At 36.1% G+C, this 19,400-nt stretch overlaps 1 protein-coding gene across 2 annotated transcripts; it reads right to left on the bottom strand.

Annotated features, from left to right (window-relative positions):
• Positions 1–527: 527 nt before the first annotated feature.
• Positions 528–18,059, bottom strand: LOC133870866 (protein ALTERED SEED GERMINATION 2). Of its 2 annotated transcripts, none has more exons than XM_062308113.1 (20): positions 17,714–18,059; positions 16,831–16,899; positions 16,162–16,239; positions 14,070–14,204; positions 13,868–13,975; positions 13,580–13,708; positions 12,565–12,680; positions 12,333–12,450; positions 9,741–9,846; positions 8,496–8,641; positions 8,197–8,367; positions 7,997–8,107; positions 7,349–7,460; positions 5,184–5,536; positions 4,808–4,898; positions 3,934–4,029; positions 3,758–3,828; positions 3,553–3,680; positions 1,298–1,400; positions 528–823 (listed from the first exon to the last, which is right to left on the bottom strand). In XM_062308113.1, the coding sequence occupies exons 1-19, from the start codon at positions 17,783–17,785 to the stop codon at positions 1,319–1,321; spliced, it is 2,292 nt and encodes a 763-aa protein (XP_062164097.1). In that variant the 5' UTR covers positions 17,786–18,059; the 3' UTR covers positions 528–823; positions 1,298–1,318. The 2 variants fall into 2 exon arrangements, with proteins under 2 accessions (XP_062164097.1, XP_062164096.1); XM_062308112.1 differs by having other exon boundaries at positions 528–826; positions 17,714–18,058.
• Between the last annotated feature and the right edge of the window lie 1,341 nt (positions 18,060–19,400).

Genomic DNA, 19,400 nt, shown 5'->3' with positions numbered 1-19,400 from the left:
CAAATAAAGACCAGCACGGTCGGTTTTTGTCATGTGATCCATGTGCTCCTACACGTTCCCTCTCTTCCGACTAACATGGACATCTCAGGGGATGCTCCCCGAACATCCAGAACTGTCCTCGAACAAGCACGTGTGAAGCTTCCTAATCACTCCCATCTCCGACCAAACATAAAAAGCTTCTTCCCTTCCTCTGTGTGTGTGTGTGTGTGTCTCTCTCTCTCTCTTTGAAGTACAATGTTCCTTAGAATTGAGACATTTCTTAGTAAATCATGATTGTTTCCCCCACCCCTCGCACAGTTGGTGAGTTGGTCGAGACCACAGTGGATCCCAACCTCCGGGAAGAATGTGCACGCTGCACTTGTGCGCAAGATTCTGTAAATGAACATTTTGCATTTGTCCATGATAACTTACTCTATGATATTACTCTATCCGAATTTCCGGCCATTTGCATTTGGACAACATATGTGAGATAGTTCATATGGAGCCCATCCGCTCAGGTACAAGGTCAAGCAGACAGAGAGAAAATATGAACAAAACACAAATGGGGAGTTTCGTGCACTTTTACTCTGTACACCAACCAAAAAACGAAAAATTCAACTATACAAAAAATTTCAGATATACATTACCAAACAGAATGAGCAAAAATTTGAACCACAGGATCACAGATGTCCTCATTCAATCATAAATTTATTATTGCAGGCCGCCAAAGGTCTTCACAGTGTCAAGTAATTTCCAGTTGCCAACGAAGTGGTTGCTTGTATCTCCCCTTTCGCTACCTTTAGCATAATGTAGAAACTCCACCACTCACTATACACTTAGGCAGCTTCTGTCATGGAACAGAAGTATAAATCAATCAGGCTCTGGAATATAACGTCCTTGTTTATATTTCTACAAACCAAATCCAAAGCTCTCCAGGCCCAGAATATGTATGTAACGTACATCAGCCTGTTGCTTCAGCATCATGATCTCACACTCTTCCCACAGTTTTGTTGAATTTAAACAACTTATATATATATAAGTAATGAAACATAAAAGCACTGCATATTAGAAGTTCCATACTTCAAAAGCCCAAATTTACTTGTCACATGGAGCAAATAAATTTGTGGAAATTTTGTATTACACCTTATACCTCAAGAGTCACTATTTGCTAAGTTGGTAACTACAAAAACAATCCCCAGATAATTCTCCTTGGGAGAATGCAAGTATATTTTTCTTTCTTTTGTAAATTTTCAGAGACGAAGTACTAGTAAACACATACAGCATACAAATGAATAAAGAGAGTTCTTAAGTTACTCACATGCTTCAATAAGGAACCTGATTAGCTCTGAGTACACTCAAACGGATGAAATGTACCTTCATTAAACTCATGAGTTCGAAACCGCTCAAGAATTTCGAAAGGCCTGCACATTAACATGGTAATCCTCCCAGGTGAATGTAGCCATACTAAGTAAATCATGATAAGATAATGACATTACCAGAAGATATAATCTTTTATCCTAAACATGGTTTGATGTTTGCATGCCTGCTCACACTTTTATGCGCCATGCATGCTAGTCTACACCCTCAAAACTAAACCCCAAATCTTTTTCTTCTTTTTAATAGGTAAATTTTCAGTCAACAACCACACTCTCTCTGCCCCGTTTGCATAGGGATAAAAGGATCATTCACTAAACCCCGGATTGATGCAGGCAAGGCAATAATAAAGCTGGCGAAATCAGCACAAGTAGGCGAAGTAGAGGCTAAATAATAGAGTTATCCTAATCTAGTTTTATATAATTTTAGGAGTCAATAGTGCATTTGTAACTTTATATTTTTGAACATGGGTAATACCTCTGTTCTATTAGTTTTTATTTTGGTTTTATTATGGCTTTGGGATTTTATATGTAATTTCTATTAGTTATTTAATTTACACTTAATAGTAAAGCCTATAGAGTACAGGTCTTATTAAGAATACAAGTCTTATTGGTTATGTTTGTTAATGTATTTGAAAAAGTGTTTTGATGTGACATAAATGTGAGAATTGTTTTTAGAAGTGTATTCTGGTGGGATCCACATGTGAAAAAAATGTTTCCTATGGAGTACACCTGCTTATTTTAAGAAAAATCAAACAAATGTAAAGCTAACTCATTATGAAAAAAGAAAAAAAAAAAAAAAAAAAAAAAAAAAAAAAAAAAAAAAAAAAAAAAAAAAAAGAAAAGAAAAGAAAGGGTGGTTGTGTGACCACCCTCAATGGAAGAGAAGGGTGGACGTGCAACCACCCTTGTCCTGGTCGAGGTGGCCATGCAACCACTCTAATCCTTTTTTTAAAAAAAATAAATAAATAAATAATAAGTTAGAACCCACCCCTGCAAAAGTTAAGCACTTGTTTTGTCAAAATATTCCTAAAACAAGGTCTGAATTTTATTTTTTTATATAAATAGTGTATTTATATTTTGAAAAGTGTTTTGTGTTGTTTATTAATGCATTTCAAAAGAGTGGGAAATTCAAACTGAATGCAAAAAACAAGAATAGAATGTGTTGGCAAACATAGCCATCAAAATTGAGTTTAGGTTTTTTAAAGATATTGATATAATGCATTCTATTCAAGAAAAAAAAATTAATTCTATTCCTTGGTGAAACACAAACTAAAAATATCTCAAAAACCATATAAGAAACATCTCTTTACAATATCAAATTTTTGAAGTTCTCTTTCCCTTTTGAAAACAATCATTTGTTATTTTTATTAACTATTTTGGGAAATATCTCCACAACAAGGTACAAGTTAAAGTTTGATGGCTAGAAAATGTCATTTTATTATTTGTCCTCTCCTCTCTCTGGATTCGAAAAATGAGTATCTATGTGTGTATATAGTAAAGTGAAAGTGGATATTGAAGAGAACGATTCCCACAAAATAAGAGTGTGATCGAGAAATAGCAAAGGGCTTCAAGATAATACGTTTTCATGTCTTACCTCAGACTTCAAAAATAAAAACATTCTGTCCGGCCTTTTATGAAGTAAATGAACATGAGAGAGAAAAAAGAGAAAGGAGACAGCTGTGAGCCGCACAAACTCCTCACAGTTTTGGAGTGCCGCAAGGCAATGGAGAATTAGAGAGATTTCTCTTTTGTCAAAATTCACTATTGTGTGAGTGAGTTTTTGGTGTACTGAGGCTTTGGGTTTTGAGTGGTTTTCCCTTTACCACCTTTTGTATTAAAACAGAGAACAAACCAATGGACAACTTTTCACTTTTTATTCCCAAAAATCCCTTTACCTGAATAATTGCACAATAAAACCAAGCATTTAAATGAACAGGACGATGGCGTAATTTGAGTATTAAAAAACATTTATCTAATCATATTTCTTAACCAACGCTGTCCTAGCCCTATCTTATTTTTCTTGGGGCAGAGAAACTCTGACATGGGGCAAACCCACATGCTAAGAAGAGGCTAGTGAGCAAGGAAACTCATTGACATAGGTAGGACCATCTATTTCCATAATGATGTACTACCTGATAAAAATAAATAGATAAAACTCCATCAGAATAATGATCTAATAAAATTCCAGATGCCTTACAGGAAAGCTTCACGATTACGGCATAATTTGCGTTGATTGTTTTCCATGGTAACCAGCACATCAGCAGTTTCTGGTCTTTCTGCTCCACCTGCTACAATTGATGGAACAGGAGCATTTGCAGTCCATATCTAGAACAATGCACCACCCAAATTCAGAAATTATCCTTGTCTGCTCTACCATATAGAATACTTCTAATCACCCTCACCTTTATCGTGTTGTCAATCCCGCTAGTTGCCACAACAGAATCAAATGGATGGCACTGGACGCAGTTCACAACTATGGAAGGGCATGAAGAAAAAAAAAAAAGACAATAAAATTAATTAAGAGACTACTACAGTCCGCAACTAATCCCATTCAACTTATAGTGAAAGAAAACACTACCAGCATCATCTCCAAGAAGCATTTTTATCAGTCTACCGGTTTGCTTTTCCCAGATAAACCATCTCCCATCATCACTTCCACTCGCAACATACTCACCTATAAATCAATAAAGAAACATTGTCATATATAGCCTGTGGACTCAAACTCATTCATTGAGCCTGAAACATGCATGAATCACAGGTTACAACCAAGATAATCAAATGAAAATAAAGTTTCAAATATACATATGTATACATATTACACACGGACAGGGCTCACATTTACCATCTCCCTCCATCCTAACTTGATATATGGTAAGACTAAAATATATTGAAAAGGCCAAAGACAGATAAGGAGGGTTTAGGGTTTTTAACTAATTAAACATTACGCCGAGGAGAGTTATTGACTTGTTTGCTTGTTGGTGGAAGTCTGGAAGGCCGAGGAGTGTTGCGATTGGGAAGATGGTGCCTATTTGCATCTTTTGGTGTGTTTGGAGAGAAATAAATCTCATATGTTTTGAGGATTTTGAGAGTTCCATAGAAGATATTTTAGCTTCGTTTATTCATATGCTATATCTTTGGACAGTGGTGTTTTTGTCCCTACTGGCTATTAGCTTTGCTGATTTCCTTGTTCGTTTTTCTATTCCTAATTAAGTATTTCCTTTTGTATACTTCCAGTGTACTAAGGGGCGCCTTAAACATTCAATAAATCTGAATTTACTTATTTAAAAAAAAAAGTATCTAATTAGATTTTAGAAGCCCAAATTTGTTAGATAAGCCATAATCACCAATAATCATCAATGATGAAAGTTAAGATGAGTTTTTTTATTAAAAAATATCAGTGCAAATTTAACTTGCATAGGATGATAATAAAGACCAGTACTGAAGAAAAGTACCTTTCTGGCCAAGAAAACTGGCCTGTTTTATGTCAGTTCCGACATTACAGTGGCCAACATATCTCTGCTTCATATCAATTACTGCCTCAGGCTGCAGTAACAGAAGCATATCATAAATAGCCAAAGCTAGATGAATGAGAAAATTCCATAACGTATGACAACAAAGAGAACAAAAAGATTTAAATTTCGGGGCTACCTATTTACTACACCTGTAGGTGCCCGTTTATTGGAAATTTAAATGGTTGATCCAATTATAAAGGTGAGATATTAAGCGAAACATAACATTTATGAAAGGCAAATCAAGAAACAGTTGAATGTATATATATATATATATATATATAATTAAAATAAAATAAAATAAACCATGAAAGTGAACCTGATAAGATATCCTGTCATTTTGTGATGATGAAGAAGGTGATCCACATGTGCCATTTGCACCAGTACTTTCTCTTGGTGAATCACCCCTTCGATGAAATCTCACATTTAAACTCCCATGAAGAATGTTTGATTCAACATCACGGCCTTCATCACCAGATATTGAAGTTTCAAAGTCCAACTCCACTTCCTCATCGTAATCAGAATCTTCTCTTTCAGATCTTGGACCGTCTTGCGAAGCATCACTATTAGCCTCTGATCGGTAGAGTATATCACTTAATGAGAGTATTCTTCCACCTCTCAATTCTGACTTTGGCACTCCATCATTTGCTTTATTATTTTTTTCAGCTTCAACTAGTCATACAATCATGCTGTTAGATTTACATATTGCCATGAAATTAAAAATAAAAGAAAAAGATATTGTATGCCATGGTCCTCCCACAAGTCATTCATATCAACATTTTCCCCCTAAAAGTAACTTGGAAAAAAAAAAAAACAAAACAAACAAACAAACAAAAAAGGCCCTCAACATCAAACTGCTATACAAGAACCTAAAAACAAACAAAATGACCTAATTGCATGTTTCCATACTATGGAATATGAAGGTTGAGCTTGGGCTAATCATACTAACAGAAAATAAACATCAATGGCCTTCATAGAACAAATTTGTAAATTTACAAGCAACAATAATGCTGGAGTTAGCAAACATAAGGAAGCCTCTCCTAACATGATGAGTTGAACTTAACATCAAATCAATTAAAGTATGATTTAAATACTTTTTCTTATTCCTCCTTTTTTGAAAAAGAAAAAAAAAAATCATCCGTATTCACATCGATTCGGGTACTCATTTATTTGGTACCTCCCAGGTTGCAGAGTGACAGTACTCTGCCTAAATAGTACAGTACAGAAAAACTTTTCAAGGGCTAAATTGAGCATGGGTTCTCGCACATACAAAGTATAAAATGCGGTGACCAAGTTTCTAGACAAACATATTCCATATTCATAATATAACATGTCATAATCATTACAAGCATGACACTTTCGGAATTATCCTCCTAGACCTGTTCAAGCAGTGATGATAGCTGGCACTAGATTAGACAAGCAAAACTCCACCTTCCAAAGACTTTCTTCTTTTATCTCATATGAAAAGTTCCTTGTGCAGAGCAAACTGAATGTGCAAAGTCGGAAATGAAAGGAAACCATGCAAATGCTACATATTAATCCTTATCAAAAAACCTTTTCAATCAAATCTTGAAACTACTTCTACCAAGGTTTCCATATATCCTTTCCCCAGCAGAAGAATAAAATATAATTGCCAAGCTACACTAGCCTTCAGTGAGGTTTTCTGATAATTACAGACAGTTCTATATCATTAGAAAATACTGAATTCCATCCAATTCACAAATACTAAGTCCTTTGTTGACTAAAAGTTGAAATCTGTAATACAACGCTAATAACATTAGAGTTTGCTTAAAGCAGGCAACTTGCCTCACTTTCAATAATGACCAAAAAATAAGAATATAGTGCTCTTATTCAAGATGACAGAATTGCTTTGAAACAAAACTCTGCTGATATCAGCAATTTATGTCCCATATTTGATAGTTAAATAATGGACGGGAGGCCTATGATCGTGTGATAAATCCAAAGGGGAGATCTTTCATTTCAAAATCTTAGGGTAGGGAAAATAGAAGAAGACTTTGATCCATATGGATAATTAACAAATATTTCCAAATTTATTAGCCCCTTCTGATTATAAGGAGAAGGTGCTGACAAGTTATGCCATTGTTTTTTTATTTTTTTTTTAATAAGTGACTAGTTATGCCATTGTTAGGGCAGATTCCATCCCTTGCTTTGCCCCCTATGCGGTGGCGTACAAGTTTATGTTACCACACAACCTCTGCATGAACGAAAAAGGAAATCCTTTTTCTATTTAATGACAATAAAAAAGAAAATCATATTATTTCCAATCCACAAACTTATTAAGCTATAAAAGATAAGATCACTGCCCCCTTGTGGCATTAGACAACAGACGTAAAGTGATAGACTAGCATAATATGAAGTTAAATTCCAGACACTATGATGGTGCCGGTATAAACTGCATTTTGATAAATGGTATGCACCAATTAGCGCAATAATAAATGTAGAAGGCATAGCATAGATATAAACCTGCAGCAAGATCCTTTTTGACATTCTCCACTCTTTCTGCCACTTCAGAATTTGATGGGGCCAAATCTTGAGCTGCAATGGCGAATTCTAGAGCATCTTTATGTTTGCCTAACTGCAAGAAAAAAAAAATTAGTAACTAATCATAATGCCCAACTGAAGGGGCAGATTCAGTCATCAAATTCGCATGCCTAGATGATAAGGTGTTTTCTCACAGTTCCCAGTGCAGCATAATACCCATAACTAAGTTTCACATTGCATTCTGTGAAAGCACCTAGACCAGAAGAATATTGTGTAGTTGCAAGCTCTATACTATACATATTATGAGCACTATATATTGGATAAATGTGACATCAAAAGCTGCATTGCATACAATTTGATATGCATCACCTAGCATTACAAGGACCAAACTCCAAATAATCTTGAGTCATCCTGCTTGGCTAACTGAAAGAAGCCTACTTTTAACTGTAGTCATTGATGGGATAAGTTGAAAATATGATAGCAAGTAAGGCCTAGAATGGGATTTAATGAACTGTGGCCAATCTGGGAAACCAAAGAGGCTAGCAATCAGATCAGCTGGAGTTGCTTGGGTACCTAGTAACAATTATGTTGTGATCATACGCTCAATTGCAGTAAGTGCCTCAAAATCACCTGTGATAGAGCTTCAGACATATAGCAAAGTGCTCTAAAAGAGGAATTATCAATTCTCCGGGCATTGTTGCAATCTCTTATAGCCATATGAGCATCATTTTTCCACTTCCGCTGGAAAGGGAAAAAGAAGAAAAAATAATACACTGATAAATATCAAATGAATGAGACTGAACTTCCAACCAAGTAACTTGTTACAAAACCTTGAGCAATAAAGCAGCACGTAGACATAGACATTCATGCTTTAGCGTGGGCTCAATGTCACAACAACATCCATCCCAAATCTCATTGCATGCCTCAATTCCATAGAAATAATTTGTTGCCTCCTCTAAGGATTTTTCCGCAATTTTAATTAGTTTCCTGCACTTTTCAAGCTGAAAAAACTATGTCAGACAAGCCAAAACATATTTTGGAAATAACAGACAACTTTATTGAAAACAAATCTACACCAATAACACAGACATGGTTACCAAAGAATACCTAAATAAGCAAAGATGCATACCGTTGTGGCAACATTGCATTTTCTGGTAAGACGGCTTGGGAAGATATTGGACACCGGCAGCTGCAATTCTGCCTCATGGAGTATAGGCGTGAAGCTCATCAGCTTTGAAACATCTCCTGAAGTATATTGCATAGTACTCCTGCCAGCTATGAATTTCAAATACTCGAGCATATCAGCTTAACAACTTTGCTAATCTAACCATACCAAATAACATGAATATAGACCAAGTAAAGAGAGGATACAAAAACTATAGTGGTACAAGTGGATTATTTTGCATGTCTAAACTATAATATATTTAGATCTTAAACCAAAGCTTACGCTAGCGCTTAGTAAACCTGAAACTGATACCCATTTCACATCAATAACAGCTTCAATCGCATTATCATTATGAGACAACAAAAAGAAGTCCTAAACTGAAAATATTTTAGAAATTCATAACAGCCAGCAGTAAGGTTTAGAGCCGGTAAGTTTCATCTCTAATGCCTATTAACTGTACCCACTCAGAAAGCTTAATAAACATTGAAAAATATGCATGTATATCTAACAATCTCCTTTTTCCCCCTTTTTTTTTTGGATAAGAAATAATAAATTCATTTCAAAAAGGAGAAAGCTCATACACAGAAAGATTGATAGAACTACCACTAAAGAAAGACAAATATCCCACAATCTCTTGGAGAAATAAATCAATAAATAAGAACTTTGATTCAAGAAAGCAATATGAGACGTAGTCATGAAGTTTGCAAAATGAAAGGTTCTTGCATTCGAAAAGAAATATTTTACAAAGTGAAAACTGAGGTTCTCAACTGTTTCAACAATTCGAATTATTCTGGTACCTTATCAAACCAAAGAGGTAATCAAGTTGAAGCTTTTGAGGTCTAACACAAGAAGCTTTTAAGTTCTTGCACATAACTAAATTTCTTAGGAATTAATGATCAAAGGCATGTCCTAAGATTACAATACATGTGTCTTAACAGTATATCAGCAAGGCATGTGGTGAAGAAACTAAACACGTGATTCTTCAGTCAAAACTGTTTTTATCCCCACATTCGTTTGTCAATGACTCAATAGCCCCAAAAGAACAACCAAAGCATCGTAAAGGCATAACTATATCTTAATTGAATGAGTTGTCTCGTGCCCCTAGGTATTCTCTACCTACCTACCTGTGTCCGTTTTGGGTACAGGTGCCCTCTTGTTGAAGGCAATTCAATTGCATAGGAGTGAAGGATTTTGGGTGAATAAACATACCATTATTTACATCCATCAGGTACACATGCTCTCCACTATAACTAAGCAGAACCTCTTCTCCCGTTGGACTAAATGTAACATGAGTGAGGTGCAAGCTTGTACGCCCCTGGAAAAAAGGAGAGAGAGAGAACAAAGATCATACTACTATAATTATGCTTCTTGTGTGGATCTAAGTATGCTATCTAACATATGAAACACAATCAAAACTTCAAAAGATGTATCATAAGCAATAGAAAAGAAGAAAAAATAAAAGATGAATTATACTCTTCTCTCTCAGAACTACCACCCCATATGCAACTTTGTCTAAACTTTAAATTTGCTCAATTGTCCCCCTAATTTGAAGAAATTTGTTGTAATGTCTTTTCCGTCAAAATCAGGTATTAATCTGGATGGAAAACGTCACTCATGGTTACGCATGCTTTGCTAATTAATTAAATGACTAGATTTTCCTTGAAGGGACTGCAAATGGTATTAAAACACCCAATCCCAGCCCAGACCTCTTTTCACACACATCCACCGGCAGAACCCACACAGCCCCACCCACCCAAAGCTAGCACCAAAACCAGATACATTCCTGTCCGGTCCTTTCCATTACCATCAATGTCTCCTCCTCCTCCTCCTAGCCTCTTCTTGATTCTTTTCTTGATTGCTTCAACTCCCTCCTCCTTTCTCTTCCAGATCAGCTGTGCAACCCACGAAGATGAAGAGTTGATTAAGGTTGTAGATGCAAACATGAAGTCTGACTGTCTGAGGACCCAAGGCTTCACCAAGCAGACGTGGCCTCCAAGCTTGGAAATCAACCATCTTCTTAGACCCATTCAACTTCATAGCCAGCTGGAATGGCTTGAACATCTGCTCCTACACAGTTGTCTATTCTGCCCCATCTCCTACCAATGCCTCCCTCAAAGCGGTTGCAGGCATTGACATCAACCATGCTAACATTATCGGCTTCCTCCAACCACTCGGCCTCCACATAGATCTCGCTCTCTTTCACCTCAACTTTAATCGTTTCTAGTGCATCGTGCCCAACACTTTCAGCCTTAAGCAATTGTGATTTAAGCTCACTTAGGAAACCAATTGTATTTTTCAGATTGGGATAACATATATATTGATATATACGTGTGAGCGCACGGGGGGTACCTTTTCCTGTTATGCATTTAATAGAATCTTCTGGGTTTTGGATGTCCCTCTTAGATTATCTCTCATATTTGAAACAGAGTTTTGAGACCCGAGTATTGTCATGGAATTGCCTTTTTGGTGCTAGGGAAAACATATTTGCCTTTCATTAGGGCTCAATCATGGAACTTGCTTACGTATTTTGATTAGAATGGGATGATTGTAATTGGAGAATGAGAATCTGATGCGGTTTAGTGTTTACAACATGTAACTACCCTTTCCTAACTACAAGGGTTGACGACATAAATCCAAAACTTTGCCAATTCAGCTCAGAATCACAACATTATGAGATTTACTGTTCTCTTCACAGTTCTATTGATTTACCGTGGTGGTCTTCATCTTCTTCTTCACGGGGATATTCTAGACATTTCTAGTAACTACTCAAGCGTAATGGGACACAATTCGAGAGTTAAAAATTGACTACAATGGGCCTTTAACAAGGTTTATAAAGACCAATTGCTGCCCAAACCAAAATCCACTTTAACAAGTGTAAACCTCATCTAGTAAGAAACATCAATATATTTTCATCCAAATGCTTTTTACTTTCATGGACAAAACCTGAGGAAGAAGCAGAAAAGTCCAACTCAAAAAACAGAGAGAAAGAGAGGGATAACATAAGAATTGAGGACGCCCATTAGAAAATCAAATAATTTTAAAAACCAAAAGCCAAAAAAAAAAAACTTGATTGTAGTCCAGTATGACTGCAGCATCTCCACATAAAAGCTAAACAGACTATTCTGGCCCGCTTAGAAAACTTTCCAAAAAAATTGGGCCTCCACAGGTGGCAGCCACCGCCGCAAGACAATTCCAGCGGCCAGATGGCCACTAGACACATGTGATACTGGTTCTCTTTTTTTTACTAGTTTTCAGGCCATTTACCAAACTTGTTTTTAAGAAAATAATCAACAAAAACCTTTTTTGTGTTTTTCGTTGTGTTTGGAAATTGCTTTTGAAAACGAAAAAAAGAAAACTATTTTTTTGTGGGGGCCACATCTGAAAACTTGTTTGGGCAATAATTTTTTAGAAGTGTTTTTTGTTTCCAAGAAGAGAAAACCATTTTTTAAAATAAGTTGCCCAACGGAATGTTAAACTTCCCAATTGAACTCTGAAATATTATCTGCCTAAAAATCACCATCCAACACAATACAAGCAGACATCCTTTCATGGCAATACACTTTTGCAAAGAAGCTTTATCATGAGAAGAAACAATAGTGAGAAATGAAAGATCTTAAAGCATCCTAGAACACTTTTCATATCAACGATAGTGCAAAACTAGTTAAAACGAGAAGGTGGGTGGGCAGCATACTTGTGAGCACAATTAGCAAAAATAATATTATAACAGTGCAGCAATTAAGTAGGACCTAGGAGTAATAATAATAAAGTGCAATAGTAGTCATTATGAACTTCCAAACTCACTCGGTCAGAGAGATGCATCGGGCAGAAATAGTTAACACAAGGAGGTGGTGACATCCTATTCTGACAAGAGGACAGTGGTGGCAGCATCCTTCTATCATATAAACGTGCAAATGAATCACTGCAAAAATTCAGGAATCAGAGATCTGTAGGAACAGGATATGTTTGTTGGGGGAGAGGGGGAGGGAGGGAGAGATCTTAATTTAAGCAATTAGTATTAACCAACAATAAGTACCTCCCACCAACAAGGAGCAAATGAGGTCTAGTGGAACTGATATCGCAAGATTTTAGAGCAAGAAGCTGTTTAGGAGGATCTGAAAGTGACCTCTTTGCTCCACACCGCAAGTCAAGCTGCCATTATGTATTAAATGAGAAAAACAATGATTTCCAAGGAATTCAGCTGGAGGGGACAATTCAAACAGAAAGCACCTCAGAGTCAGGAATGCAAAAGATTCATAAGTTTACAAAACTAGAAAGTATATTTCGAGTGCCAATATGTAAATATAGCCAAAGGCAACTACAATGTGGATAACGGCCTACTGTCTCAAGGATCAAGCTGTTGGCATTGGGCCTACTAAGTAAGGTCTCACTCATGTTGGTTCCGAGAAGATCCCTCTTATATAGGGTTTCCATGTAAACTTTCACAAGAAAAATAAATCTGCAATATTTGAAATATTTTTCAGAGTACCATGACAGAAGTAAAAACAAGGAGTTGTGTAACCACTTGAACATAAAGAAGCGAAATTCATAGAAATATAGCTTTAAATTGTTAACACTAGCATACTTCGATGAAAGGGAAATTGGGTTTAGGTTACAATCAAGAGAAAATTAGTCGTTAAATAAGCACATAGTTTCTGAGGTCTTATACAGGAAGGATTATACATGTGTCCTCATTTACTGATTTGACAAGTCAATTGGTTCAAGTTCAACAGAGTCTTAATGGCTGACAACTAATAAGTAATATTTCTTCCACCCTAAATATCAATATGTGGACAAGAAAAGCAATGCCATATGCACATCAAAAAGCAACAATTACGCAAAGTCAATAGCATCAAGCCAACACCTGACAAGCAAATGGAAGCCAAGCTCTAAGTTCGTCAGATCAACATGCCTTCTACAATATGCTGCTATGAAATATTTTAAATGCCACTGGAGAACTCATTTGTCAACAAAGGCAATTGGAAATTTCGGAATGCATTCCATCATAAATGATGAATGGGAAAGAAGATACAATTGTATATGCCACTTACTAGAACATTGCGACATTCTTGATGAGAAGATCCAGCTGGAGGACAAGATGTGCCCTCTCGAAAATCATGCTGTCTCAAAGTCCCATCTTCACTAGCACTCCATACCACATTGGGGTTTCCAACTTCAACCTGCAACCAAAAAAAGGCTGGTAGACATTATTAGAAGCAAAAGCAACTGACACTTAACATTTACCACGATAAACAATCATATACTTATGATTCTATTAAAGCATGTTAACAACAGCAGCAAACTAACTCTCTCAACAATGATTTTAACAAAATTCTTACAGCTAATTTTTTTACTCTTCTAGTGTGACACTGATACAGTGCAGATGGAGGAATAACATTATCATCTGGTCCTCTCCCACTTAAGCGAGACAAATTAAATAACCGAACCTGCAAAAAAATCAGTAAGTGCAATTCACCAATGATACCTGACAGCACATAGACAGCGTCAACCTATAAACATATAAACTGATTAGGAAATTACTTCTGCATCTCCAGCTCCAGATACTACAAGCTCATCAGAGGTTTCAGGCACAAACTTTGTACAGAATATGTTTGCAGAATGCCCTGTCTCTATAGAATGCAAAAGCTTCCGACTAGAGTAGCTCCAGATATTAAGCTGCATGAAAACTGAGCATTAATAACTATATGACAAGATGTGTACATAGGAGTGTTGGAGAAACAGTATAGAAAATCTAGCATCCCTAGCTGATAAGTCAATTAGCTAATTAGCACTCTCCCTTATGTTAGTAGTTTTAAGTCCAGAGATAAGCTCACTTTAGTCATGATATTTTCATTTTCCTCACCCTGCCTCCAATCCATGAAAGTTTATAGCTAATATAAGAATAAGAGGATGTCTCTCCCCCACCCACCCCAAGCAACTGTGTACTTTCACTCTTTTCTCAGCTGACTTCTTGAATGTGCTCGATACATTCATAACTTCAAATAAACAAAAAGAACCCAAGGAACAAGAGGATATAACTGAAGTATTTACTAACATAGAATTATACTGAAAGTCTCACTTCTTAAAAGGTATTATGCAATGGCATATTAGTTAAAGCAACATACAAGGAAAAGGCATGATAATTCTAAAGCAAAAAATTTTATCTTCTTCCTTAACCATGCATACTTATACAAATATGTCCATGGGCATCTCCATGTTAAGAAACATATCGCACAAATTTCTTCAAATGTATTCCAAGTCATGCTTAAAAGGTGAACACTGGGCCTGGTACTTGTTCGAGCCAAAATAGGCAAAACAATATCAGAATTCCAGAAATTCACTTCAGCAACCAAATAAGTCATAGAACACGAAAAGAGAAGATGAAAAGACATAGGCAAGAGGAATCACAACTCCCCAAGAGAAAGTATTGAAACAAATAAGAAACTATAATTACTTACGTGCTAAAATGGCAACCATAACCTTCTGTAAGGTAGGTTAAAACTATAGTTAATCACAGGTATTCCGAAGTAATAGACTACAAGAGTTGTTCTAGTTAACTGTAAAGTACTAATGACAATTACAACTAAATTGACAAAACAAAGATTGTGGGTGAATTTGTTTTGTTCATTTGTGGGTGTGAGTGATGACTAGGAAGCCAGGGAAAAAAAGAGATGGATGAGGCAGGGAACACACACAAACACATGAATGCACTGTGCATGCACATATGGAGGGAGTATGGTCACACTCCTGAGCAATTATCATGAAACTAATGCAGAAAATAATGCACTGTAACTACATATCACCACAACAAGAAATTTCTGCATTTAACCTCTGCATAAGGTAATGCATGATGTAATCGATAATGACAGGGATTGCAATAACTTCATCTAGCCTCTACATCCTCGTCTGCTAGGAGCCATCAGGTTGGCATTCTAGCTGCTACTAAAAATTCATTATTTTCCCTCCCATGACTCCTTTGATGAAACCATTTTTGCAATCTTGGACAAAATGCTCAATTGCTCCAGCAAGTAACCAAAACTTTTCATTGGACAATGATGTGACGCAATATACAAATCACCAATTATCTATTTGCATTTTTCAAGACACCAAACCACTTCTTATTCACAAGACTAAGTTTTTATAAATTTAACTGAATGATGTGGTATGAGGCACAGATAAATCACTCAAAGCAAATGGCTAGGGTTTATCAACAAGGCTTATCAGGAATTTTTTACAAAATAAAGAGGAATGGAGAATGCAATAAATTTTTTTAAAAAAAATAAATGTGGCCTAGTCTGATAAAATATGATACCAATACATAGCACACGTGAAATTTTCTCATGCTTAGCACATAATACTTAGATAATGCAAAAACAGGTCACACATGCTCCAATGTAGCCTAATGAGAAATACAATGACTCCTATTATCAATCAATAGAGAATAACTTCTATTTATCAAAAGACGAGTAATGCTACTTTTCATACCCATTAATCACATCAATTTCACACCGGTTGATATGGCATGTTTTAAATGGCTTCCCACATCAATCATTAAAAACACGCCACATAAGCTGATGTGAAATAGTGTAATAAATTGGTATGAAGAGTAGCATTACTCAAAAAAGAATCATACCCTTGTGTCATCTGATCCAGATATCAAAAGAGAACCTTTGGCATTCCAAGCCACAGCATTTACACAACCTTGATGCCCCTGATGCGAGAGAGAGGAGAAGAGAGGAAGGTAATAAATACAGTTAATTTTCAAAATATGGTTGGAACTAAGAGACCAAATACTATATTACACATAGTTTTAATGATTAAGATGCCGTGAGTCCTTATCATGGCACTCCTTTTTGGTAATCACTATTCCAGAGTCCTAGGAGTCACAAATTAGCAAGGGCTTTCATATAACAAATCTTCTGAGCTTCTTTAAGGAGACATTGGTTGAACTCTTAGTGGCTTTTTTGAGCAAAGTAGACAAATATAATTTGGATTCATCATAGTTTTGGTGTTTCAAAAAAAAGATTCCTAGAGTGCCTTAAACTTACATATTGCTTTGGCCCTTTTACTACATTATTTCTATATAATGTGGATTCACATAGGTGGACATTTTACAATCTATTATATGCTTTGACAGGATCACAAGGAAAAGTAAGAAATTCAAGATTACATTAATAGAGTACGACGAGAGAAGAAGAAAAAAAAAAAAAAAAAAAGATACAATATGAATATGTTATAAGGCCACATAAACCATGACCATTGCATCGTTCACTAAAAACATTAAATGCTAAATAAGACTAACCTCCATTACTTTTTCGAGGGAGAGCCTCCTTATCAATGATGAGTGCATCTGTAAACTGTGATTAACATCCTATATAGGTACCAAAATATTCTCTTAGACCTTGAATAAAGAAGAATTGTTTATCACATAAGAAATCACATACCTATGTAAATCAAAATCAATGCCCCAGGTGGGCAATATGACATAAATCACTCACTTCGTTTGTTATTCATAGAATTTAACAAAATTAAAAAGATACCAACTAGTGGAAGATGCTATAAACAAATGCTAGAAAGCCAGAGATCCTTGCATAGAGGAAAAAAAAAAAAAAAAGTAAAGATATTCAATTCCCCAAGTAGAATTCTCCGATTATTAAAAGAAAGTACCAAATTCTAGCTCTCAATTAAGACTACACCCACATTACTAAATCACATAAAGATGTACTTGACACTCTCACCAACCTCACATAACCCCAATCTTTCACAAAAAGGTGAGTTCCTCCCCCCAAAAGTTTTCTTCTTTCAGGTTCACCAAGCCTTAACATGATAACATATTCATCGTCCGGCAATTCAACGAAAGTGCGTGCACCACTTATAAACAAAATGCGAGCTAGAAGTACTCATGAGAACCTTATATTCAATCAAAAACTTCAAGAACCGTCACGCCAGACAAGCAAGTTTCAAAGAATTTCAGACGGAGCAACTCCTTAACCCTCCTATTCCCTTCCTATGATTCATACGCCAGTCGACTAAAATTGAACGAATGCCTCTATTCATCCAAAACATGCTTCACTCGCAGTGCAAAGTGGAATAGGGATTCAAACGCAAAAGTTAAAAAAAAAAAATTCGAATAACCGAGAAAGAACATCAACAATAATCCTATTATCACAGAAATGGGAAAATACTTGGCGAGCATCGAAGCGACGGGTGTCGAGCAAATCGTAGATGTTGCCGTCGTGGAAACCAAACGAGTCCATTGAATTGAATAAGCTCCGAGAAACCCCTCCCGAAAACCCTACCCCCGATCGACTCCGATAACCGCTTTGATCAGCACCTGGAAAAGGCGGTTCTGATCCTTTTGTCTAACTGATTCGGCACCTTTCTTTATCTCGGGCGCAGCCGAATAAGGATCGCCTTTTATAGTTTTTTTTAGTCTATCACTCGTGCGAAGGCGCTCTTCACAGCTCCACGGGAGCCTTCTAGTTATGTCCGTTTCTTATATTCTTCTACGCCTTGCAGAGTAAGTTATGCCCCCAGACCGATCCAAACTAAACTATTGCTTTCTCTTCTATTTATCATAACCGGCCGTGACACCTTTGTATTTCTTCTCATGAAATTATTGTTTTTTTAAGTGATGATATGATAGACCGTATATCATTTTTTATTTTTTAATACTTGACGTGGCACCAATCAAATAATGTCACGTGTTAACAAATTGTATAAGAATTTCGAAGGCATATATAACATTTTTCGAACCGATAATCATTGAAGTTTCCGTCATCCGCACATAACCATTATCCATTATCCGTTATCCGTATATGCGGATACGGTTAACAAAAAGCCATTATCCGCATATCCGGGTTCAAATAGCTGTTTTAATGTATGCAGATTGTGGTTTTGGAGTATACAAATTCATTTAATAACCGCATCTGCATTCCATTTACATTATATATATAATTAAATTCACTAAAACTACGTTGTTTTGAATTTGATAAGTTTATGACTTTTAAGTTATGTTAAGTTTTTTTCATTATCATCTCAAAGTCATACCTCACTACATTTTCTTTTTTTCTTTTCTTTGGGTAATCCAAATTCCAATTACTCTACGAGACAATGACCATCTATGGTTGATAATTATGAATTGTGTAACAAATGTTATCTTAATTTATTTCAGTTTGCATATAGCAATAACCGCATATAACAACCGCGCGGATATGGATAGTAATTGCATGATGCTGATGCGGATACCTAAATGTGATAATCGCATTATGCGAATGTGGATATTACTAATAACCACATTTGCATCAGCATTTTCATCCCTAGTATCGGGAAACAAACCGAAGCAATGGGATGTGAGACTTCCTTAGGTGGAGTTTGCTTTCAACAGCAAGGTCTACAAGCAAATCATTGTTCAAGATTGTCTACACCAAGCCCCCTACGCACGCTTTGGACTTGGTTATACTTTTGAAGGTCCTGAGGTTAAGCATAGCAGTCGATAATATAGCGCAACAAGTTCAGCAAATACAGCTAGATGTACGACATAAGTTAGAACAAGCAACTGACAATTACAAGGCGACAACTAATAAAACACAGCGAGTGAAGGTTTTTCGAGAAGGCAGCTAGGTCACGGCACACTTGTGCAATAACCGTTTCCCCGTCGGTTATTGAAGAGTTGCAAGTACATGTCATTTTTGAAACACAAGGAAAATCATGACAATGCCTATATGGTGGAACTCCCCGACGACATGTTAATTTCAAACACCTTCGATGTAGCTAATTTGTTTGAATATTATCCATAAGACCTATTATATAACACCCTAATATTAATAATTATAATAATTAAAGCATTTCTTTTTTTTAAGATGAGATAAT

This window comes from Alnus glutinosa, chromosome 6 (genome assembly GCF_958979055.1).
Source record: "Alnus glutinosa chromosome 6, dhAlnGlut1.1, whole genome shotgun sequence".
NCBI classification, from domain to species: Eukaryota; Viridiplantae; Streptophyta; class Magnoliopsida; order Fagales; family Betulaceae; genus Alnus; species Alnus glutinosa.
The sequence above is the reverse complement of the archived record's forward strand: the minus strand, read 5'-3'. Positions and strand labels throughout refer to the sequence as shown.

Excerpts from the sequence above, each read along its gene's own strand:
- LOC133870866 (XM_062308113.1), bottom strand. The coding sequence starts at position 17,785 with ATGGACTCGTTTGGTTTCCACGACGGCAACATCTACGATTTGCTCGAC. Across the intron at positions 13,976-14,069 it reads CTGGAGCTGGAGATGCAGAA|GTTCGGTTATTTAATTTGTC; the intron begins GTAATTTCCTAA and ends ATTTTTTTGCAG. Across the intron at positions 5,537-7,348 it reads CAAAAAGGATCTTGCTGCAG|TTGAAGCTGAAAAAAATAAT; the intron begins GTTTATATCTAT and ends TTGTATGACTAG.